The sequence below is a fragment of the Solanum pennellii genome, chromosome 5 (genome assembly GCF_001406875.1).
Source record: "Solanum pennellii chromosome 5, SPENNV200".
Lineage (NCBI taxonomy): Eukaryota > Viridiplantae > Streptophyta > Magnoliopsida > Solanales > Solanaceae > Solanum > Solanum pennellii.
In genome coordinates, this window is record NC_028641.1 from 70,159,626 (window position 1) to 70,169,102 (window position 9,477).

Below are 9,477 nucleotides of genomic sequence, written 5' to 3' on the forward strand. Positions count from 1 at the left end.
CTACTTCTTTAAGAAATAAATCATATGAAAGTTTTCTTATCAGTTTTCAGTTTCTCCCCACTTTTAAAAGAGCTTTAGCATCCTCATCAGAGAAATTCTATCAACTCTGCCAAAAGCAACTATACTGATTATGAGCTCATACAAACTACAATATGCTAATAATGCCATTATGACTTACCGATTGATACTAATATTTTCATTCGAGTATTTAACTCTAATAAGTCTGTTGTTTTGTTTGTCTAAGCTTTCATATATTCATATGACTACACTAATATCATACATTTGAGATGAACTATTAGAGATGATATTTGATAGATAAAACTTGTTGAAAATACTAAATTCCTTTTACAATTAGTTTTTGCGTGCAGTGTGAAAATAGAAATTTGCAATTACTACTATTGCAGTCTCAGCGCTACAGGTATGTTCTTTTCCACCCGTTATTATGGTTTCTCTTTTGCCTTCTGTATTAATTTTCTGCATTTTTAGTAAATTCTGTAAAGAATAATTTGGTTTGTTATAATTATTTTGAATTGTTTTATGCATGTAATTTTAAATTCTGTAAAGAATAATTTGGTTTGTTATAATTATTTTGAATTGTTTTATGCATGTAATTTGGTTTGTTATAATAATTTTGAACTATTTTATGCATGAGTAAGAAAACGAAAGTAAACATATAATTTATATCTCATATTCAGGATAGATAACAGTTCTACAAATGTCAGACAAAAGTAATAGAAATCATCTGAATTCTGAAAAAGCTCAAGCTGATAAAAAAGCTAGACGGCGTAAATTATTAAACTGGCACAATCCAATAAGAAAGATGCCTATCTAGCTGGCAGACGGGCATACTCAGCCATCGAGAATAATGGCTCCATCGGTGCTAGCTCCAGCACCACCACATTGTCTACACATGAGCAAACTCTTAATAGAGCTAAAATAGCTAGATAGGCTATAATCTAAATAATCTTTATCTACTAAAATTAGTTTTAAGAATTAACTACATTATGCAGGATGTAGTTCAACAGAAGTTAATTACATGGAAATCATCCACCCGATAACAAATTATGCTACCCTAAAAGATGTTCCCCGGTGTAAATTCTGCACTGCAAAAAGATTTGAGTATGAACCGCCAACATTTTGTTGTGGAAATGGTGTTGTGCGGCTTATTTCGCATCAAACACCGACAACTTTAAGAAATATATATTTAGGAAATACGAATGAATCTGAACAGTTTCGAACTTATATAAAAACTTACAATAATATTTTTGCATTCACATCTCTAGGAGTTAGTTATGACAAAGAACTAGCAAAAAAAATATAAAGGTATATCCACATTTCGAGTTCAAGGAAAAATGTATCACTTTATAGATGACTTAGTACCAGCTACTGAGAAAGGAAGAAATTTACAATTATATTTCTTTGATAGTGAAAATGAATTGAGGAATCGATTAGAATGTAAGCAAACTGAATGAAGGTACTGTACAAAAACTGATGAAATATTAAATGCTAATCCATACTCCATATTCCTAAAGTCACTAATAAATATTCCACAACTATCTAACTTCTACATTGCTCTAAATCCGATGCTGGTTTATATCAAAGAGTGTACAACTTACCAACTGCATCAGAAGTTGTTGGAATATGGGTAGAGCAAGATGCTCAAAATCATACACTCACCCCTCATATTCGTGTATATACAAATAGCAATAGGAGTCAATTGGTGAATTATTATTACGGTTGTTATGATCCATTGCAGTATCCACTGTTATTTCCATATGGTCAAAATAGATGGCATTGTGGTATTCAGAAAATTGAACCTTTAGGTGCTTCTTCTTCTAGACAAAAATATTGTGAAAATGAACAATTACCAAGCATAACAAATATGACTACAATTGATGGATTTCTTGATATAGAAGCTAAAGTTATGCAAAATGGAAAACGTAAAAGAAAGAGTGTCTCCTGTCGTGAATATTATTGTTATCAACTTCAAATGCGAGATGATGAAAATATAATTCTACATTCAGGAAGATTGTTTCAACAATACACTGTTGACCAATGGATAAAAATTGAAACTCAACGATTAGATTTTGCTTCTTTCAATCCGAATTTATATAGAACAGATGTATTAGGAGGATCGATAGATGTTCTACGACGAGGTGAAAAAGATGCTTCACAAGTAGGTAAACAAAAATTTCTCCCACTTAGCTTTACAGGAGGGCCAAGAGATATGCGTAGACGATACATGGATGCAATTGCATTGGTTCAGCGTTTTGGAAGACCTGATATATTTTTAACCATTACATGTAACCCCTCTTGGCCAGAGATCAAAGAAAATCTTCTAGCAAGTGATGAAGCACAAAATAGACCCGATTTAATTTGTCGAGTATTTCGTGCAAAATTAGAGGAACTAAAAAAGGATTTGTTAAAGAAACACATATTCGGTAAAGTCTTGGAATATATGTACACAGTAGAATTTCAGAAACGAGGACTCCCTCATGCTCATTTTCTAATTATACTTGATGAAAGATTCAAAATACTTACACCTGAAGCCTATGATCAATTTGTTTCTGCAGAACTACCAAATCCTACTGTAAATCCTCACCTATATTCACTCGTTACACAACACATGATTCATGGACCTTGCGGTGAACTAAATCCAACAAGTCCTTGTATGAAAAAAGGATACTGTAAGTTTAAGTATCCAAAAGAGCTTGCTCATGAAACGACAAAAGGAAAAAGTTCATACCCTATTTATAGAAGACGCAATACAGGAAACTATGTGGAGATTAGAAAACATCTTCTTAATAATTCATGGGTTGTCCCTTATAATTCCTTTTTATTATCCAAATATAATTGTCATATCAACGTTGAGATTTGTTCAGATATTAAAGTAGTTAAATACATTTATAAGTACATATGCAAAGGACATGATAAAATCGCATTCCAGATTCATACTAATGATACAAATATAGAAGTTGATGAGATAAAAGAATATCAATCAGCTAGATGGGTTTCCGCGCCTGAAGCAGCATGGCGTATATTTGCCTTTAATATCAATGAAATGTCTCCTAATGTATACCATCTTCAACTACATCTTGATGGACTACAACTTGTTTCGTTCAAAAGTATTGATAATATTAGTAAAATTATTAATAATCCAATGATTCAAAAAACAATGTTAACTGAATTTTTTGTAATGAACACAGTGAATGAAACAGCTAAAAGTTTAAACTTATTATATCGAGAATTTCCTGAATATTTTGTCTGGTCAAAAACAGATAAAATGTGGACAATTCGTAAGCGTGGAAATGCTATTGGACGTGTTGTCACTTGTCATCCTACTGAAGGAGAAAGATACTACCTTAGATTACTTTTAATGAACATAAGAGGACCAAAATCATATCAAGACTTGCTAACGGTTAATGGAAAATTATGTACAACATTTAGAGAAGCAGCTGAAAAAAGAGGATTGTTGCTTTCAGATAATAATTTAGTAGAATGTATGTCTGAGGCTGTAGATTATCAAATGCCAGCAAGTCTTAGACATTTGTTTGCTATGTTACTGATATATTGTAGCCCAAGTAATCCAAAAGAATTATGGGAAAAATTTGAAATATCCTTATCAGAGGATTTTATGAGAATTCCAAACATTAATACAACGGAAATTCGTTATAGGGTGTTAACACATATTAATGATATTCTTCATTTAGTTGGTCGTGATATTAATGAATTTAAATTAATTCCTGAAGTAATTAAAACATCTGCACTATCAAAAGAAGCTACAAATGTTTACTATGAAAGAAATCTTACTGTGAGTGAAGATGATTTGCTTCTACAACATAAATTAAACACTGCACAAAAAAAAGCTTACAATATAATCTTAGAAAGAATATTTTCAAATAAATCAGGTGCATTCTTTATAGATGGCCCTGGAGGAACTGGTAAAAGCTTTTTATATCGTGCTTTATTAGCAACGGTTAGATATAGAGGATTTATAGCTTTGGCAACTGCAAGTTCAGGTGTTGCAGCTTCGCTGCTTCCAGGTGGTCGCACTGCTCATTCCCGTTTTAAAATTCCAATAAATATCGAAGGAAAGTTCAGTTGTAACATCAGTAAACAAAGTTCTCTGGCATCTTTAATTCGTGATGCAAAACTTATAGTATGGGATGAGATTTCAATGGCAAAAAAAGAAGTAGTTGAAGCTCTTGACTTACTTTTGAAAGATTTAATGGAAACAAGAATACTATTTGGCGGAAAAGTTATTGTTTTTAGTGGGGATTTCAGGCAAACTCTTCCTGTTGTTCGTAGTGGAAAAAGAGAAGACTTCATTAATCAAAGTCTGTTATGCTCTCAAATTTGGAATCAACTTGAAAAATTACATTTGCTAGAAAACATGCGTGCAAAAACAGATCCAACCTTTTGTGAATACTTAATGAGAATTGGTAATGGAATTGAAAAAAAAATTGATAAAGGCAAAATTCAAATTCCTCATTCTTTAATCGTACCATTCGAGAATGAAAAAGATTCATTGAATCTTTTATTTAAAATTACTTATCCGAATTTGCACACCTCTTACTCAAATCTTTCTTTCATCACTTCTCGTGCTATTCTAACAACAAAAAATGATTTTGTTGACGAAATAAATGATATGTTAATCACTCAATTCCCAACTACTGAAAAAACATATCTAGCTACCGATGAGACCATAGATCCAAAGGATCAAAGTGAATACGAAGACTTATTGCATACTTTGAATCCCGTTGGTTTACCTCCTTACAAATTAACGTTAAAAAAAATTGTCCAATTATGTTACTAAGAAATTTAAATCCCTGTGAAGGTTTATGCAATGGTACACGCTTAATATGTAATGATTTCAGATCACACGTTATCAGCGCCACAATATCTAATGGTGATTTTAAAAATACACATGTATTCATTCCTAGAATACCACTACTAACATCAGAAGATGAAAAGTTACCTCTACCATTTAAAAGGATACAATTTCCAATACGATTGTGTTTTGCAATGACAATTAATAAAGCACAAGGCCAAACTTTAGATTTTGTTGGCATTTATTTACGTGAACCTGTCTTTTCTCATGATCAATTGTATGTTGCTTTATCAAGAGCCAAGAGTTCTAATTGTGTTAAGATATTGATAAGGCCACCAATAGCTGATAACAACGATGACACATCTACATATAACATTGTTTATGACGAAATTATAGAAAAAGCTTTTTCGTGAAGCTATCTTACACTTTTGATAGGTAGACAACCTATTGTATTCTATTATTTGATCTCATATATTTTTCTATTTCATACCATTATTCTTCAATTAATGATGATGTTGTCTTGCATATTTAATCTCAGTTACCAGCCATGACAGAAAGATTGAATATCAACGAAATTGACGAGAACACAGAAGAATGGATTTGTAAAGTTCAAGTGGTAGATAAAGGTCATCCCCGAACCACCAGGGAGGGAAACAAGAAATATCAATTGATGATATTATAGGATGAAGAGGTATTTGTCACTAAACTAATAAATACTCATCTACTTTCACAAATTAGTTTGTAGCAAAATAAATATACTGCATACCATTTTTACTTTGCTTTTTAATGGTTGTAATTTGTCTTCACTCATCAATCTTCAATTCAATGCTCTTCTACTTAGTTGAAATATTGTTCCTTGTGAGTTTTGCTGTCAAGCACTTGTTGTCACTGTAAATCTACATTTTACGTTTCTTTTGTTGTAGAAAAGTTACAGATTGGGTTAAATGTAATTGCTTTTGTTTGTAGAACTTAGGTAAAGTTGAATTCTGAAGTTTCTTTTTAAATAAATTTGGCTATTGATTGATTTGATTTTACGTTGAAGTTCTGTTTTGTTGCTGGTCAGTTTTAATATGAAGCACTTCTTATCACTCTAAATCCACGTTTTAATTCTCTTTCTTTTGTAGACATAATTTGTGTTATAGAGAAGTTCGTTACTGTTTGGGTTCGATGCTATTGATTTTCTTTGCAAAATATAGAAAAAAATTGAATTGAAACCTGAGCGGATACCAGTGCATTTAAGATATTGAATTGTTTTTTTAAGCGAAATCACATGAAAATTTTTAGGAACGACAGTGCTGAAGATTATAGAATAGATGAAATATTATTATACAGATAATGAGGAAGGATAAAGAATGTCTTCCTCAACTGCTTTCAGAGACTTTGATAAAGAATGTCTTCCTCAACTGATTTTGTAAACGCACAGAAAAACCTGATAAATATGTAAACTGATATTTGAGAATTAATTTTTCTGCTAAAAGTGTTGCTTAATATTGTTGCTGTTGTGTTCCTTAAATAATTATCGGCAAAATCAGTACTTATATATTTTACTGTAGCCTTCATTCTGTTGGTTAAACCATCATGTCCACGGCAAAAGCTCCCCTCATACTCATATCCTTTAAATTTTATATTCCCCATAAAAAGTAACTTTTCCCAACAATTCAAACCATTTTGAATTTTTATACCAACTATATGTTATTTCACTTACCTAATATTATTCTAATTTCATTAAATTTCTCATAGGAAACTCAAATACAAGTTATCATGCACGGTACAGATATCGCACATTATGCAAATGAGTTTGTTCCTTTCCAAACATATTTGCTATCGGGGGCATTTGTCTCCGAGTCAATCAAGGCATATGGAATTCCTCTTCATCAATTCAGCTGGACAATTGATAAGGGCACAATTGTTGAACCAATAGATAAAGCAATACCCCCTGAACCACCATTGCTGCCACCAACGCTGCTAAAAACTACATCGTTTGACAGTTTCGATTATCAAGCTATAGGCTTTGAATTCGGTACTTCTCAAAATATATTTACAGTATACTTACCAGACATATAATTCATTTTTCATAACTATTACCACTTACTAATAACTCTTTAATTCTTGCAAGACATTCTTGCCCTCGTGATAAATGGTAGTCCTCCATCATATGCCTCAAACGGGAGCAGAATTCAAGAATTCATCATCATCGACTATGAGTAAGTACAATGTTACTTTTCATCTTATATCCTTCTGTTTTCTATGTGCTTGATGTCATCTTCCTTTTCGTCAAAGTTGAAGGTCCAAATTTGATCTAGGTGTCTGATTGACCCTATTTCTTGGAAAGTAAATTTTTTTTAAAAAAATTCCCTTCTCTGTGATTGCAAGCATCTCATATTTGAATGTTACCTTACCATGGTATATATCTTGATCTAAGGATCTAAAATTTCACTCAATTTCACAAAGTTTTCTGCTGCATCTACTTCTTCATTCGTAATGTTGCCCAAAAGCGAAAAGAAAAAAATAAATAAGGACAAAAAGATAAGTTGGTTACCACATTTTGATAAAAAGTTTCCAATTATCGCATGGATTGTTCTAATTTCCTTTGCAAATCACTAACTGGATGCTATGGATTTGGAGTGGGGGTGAGGTTGATCTTCTGATTTTGATTTTATTGAATAGCTTGAAATATCGGATTTATCAAATTGTGGTGTACTTAAACTTGCAGCACATCTATTGTTATTAATGTTTGATTATCCTTTTGATTGACTGATTAAACTTGATCTAGGTTTGTCAATATTACCAAATCTGATTATAGCGACATAGTAATGGTTAACTTGTAAGCTCATTCTTATAAGGAATGTCATGCACAGTGTTGGTATTCAAGAGTGACAAATATAATATGCCAAGACCCATAGACAACACTAACCAGCCACTTTAATGGAAGAATTAGCCAATTCTACAGGTTGCTCTTTAAAAAAAAAAAGGAACACCTAGCTATTTGAACAATCTAAGTATGCTTACTATGTGTTTGTTTAGCCAGAATTCTTCTTCTTCTTATGACCAAAAGGAATACCCTTCGATAAGACAAGGGATCATCAACTTCAGGTAAAAAAAATTGTTGCTAACATGTGCCAATATCTAGCAGTTTCTGTATGTAAATATCACTTGAGATGAATGAATTACTTAGCAACATTTTTATCTAATATGAGTTCAATATACTAGCTATTCGTCTCCCCTCCATTTTCACCTTTCACAAGCACCACCAGTTCCACCACCCACCCCGCTTATCAACTCCTTTACATATTTGGCATTTTAGATGTTACTTGATTACCACTATTAATACTATACCATTTGTAAGCCTAGCTTTTATGTAATGTTTATCAGAAAGATGTTGCTTTTAAGCCATGATAATTGCGGATCAGAATAAAAAATACAATATAAATAATTATTAAAGATGTTGAGTAATTCTAATTGCGGGCCAAAATTCATCCTGTAAAGTTAAAAAAAACTACAAACCTAACAACGGATCTCATAGTGTTCACCAAGGTCTTGCAATTTCAGTTTTCTCTTTGACCCTAATTGGAAAACAACAGTAAGAATGTTGCATCCTACTTTGATGATATTCATTTTATTTGTGTATATACAACAATTGTAACACATTTTTCTTTACTTTCTTTCGTGAACTTTTTCCGAAATTTGCTTGTATCTGTGTAAGTTATGATCTATTATGACACTGTTTATCTTCTTTTTTTTTAATGAAAATAGGAGGAAAACAACAAAACTCACTCTCTGGGAAGAATTCATTGACCTATATGGAAATAAACTTCTCAAACATCTGAAAGAACACAAGAATTTCCAGTAATTATTGCCAGAAAAGTGGTCAAATCAAAATCATCTTCAGGTAAAATCAAACATATTAACAATATCTCCTATTACACATATTAATAGAATTAACACCAACTATTAAACAATATGCAGGCCTTTCAAATAGATTTGGTACAACAATCCAGATTGGTCCTCCATACCCACAAGCTATCGCATTAAAGACATGGTATTCAAAATACACCTCTCCATAAACAAATAAATATATTCACATCTTTAACATTTTTTACATACAGGTCTGATGAAATAAAGCTGGTTCTCAACAGATACACAACAAAAAGCACCACAGCTACAGGCTCTCTTTTGTTTGTGCCATTTGAAAAACACATAGTGCCTATTGTCAACATCCAGCAACAATCTTTGGTATATGCATCATCTACATCTGAAATCTCTTTATGAAATGAAATGTTAATATAATTTACCATTCTATATGTATGCACAGGGGCAAGTATTCCACGTGCAAGCTCAATTGTTAATATCCAATGAAACTCAAAAAATTTGTGTCTTAGTGTGCTCTGACTGCAAGCAAGTATTTCCAAGGATTTGGACACAGAGAACATTCTATTGTACAACCTGCCGTCGACCAACACAACTCACGCCAAGGTATGAAAATCATATCAGTAAGATCAATAACTGCATAACCATAACGTCCTTGAATTTAAATTTGGTATGTTAAATTTTTAAAATTTTTAGCACTGATTTAGCTATATTTTGGAAGTCATGAGTTCAAAATCTATATTCCTTTTATCAATTGCTAAACTTTCATAGTTTCACAT

The 9,477-nt window shown here is 32.0% G+C and overlaps 1 protein-coding gene and 1 pseudogene across 1 annotated transcript; both read left to right on the forward strand.

The window, feature by feature from the left end:
- Window positions 1–2,458: 2,458 nt before the first annotated feature.
- On the forward strand, window positions 2,459–5,244 carry LOC107019701. The gene is made up of 2 exons (XM_015220092.2): window positions 2,459–4,337; window positions 5,042–5,244. Exons 1-2 carry the CDS (start codon window positions 2,459–2,461, stop codon window positions 5,242–5,244), a joined length of 2,082 nt encoding a protein of 693 aa, XP_015075578.2.
- Window positions 5,245–5,378: 134 nt separating this feature from the next.
- LOC107019950 lies at window positions 5,379–9,100 on the forward strand (annotated as a pseudogene).
- Window positions 9,101–9,477: the final 377 nt, after the last annotated feature.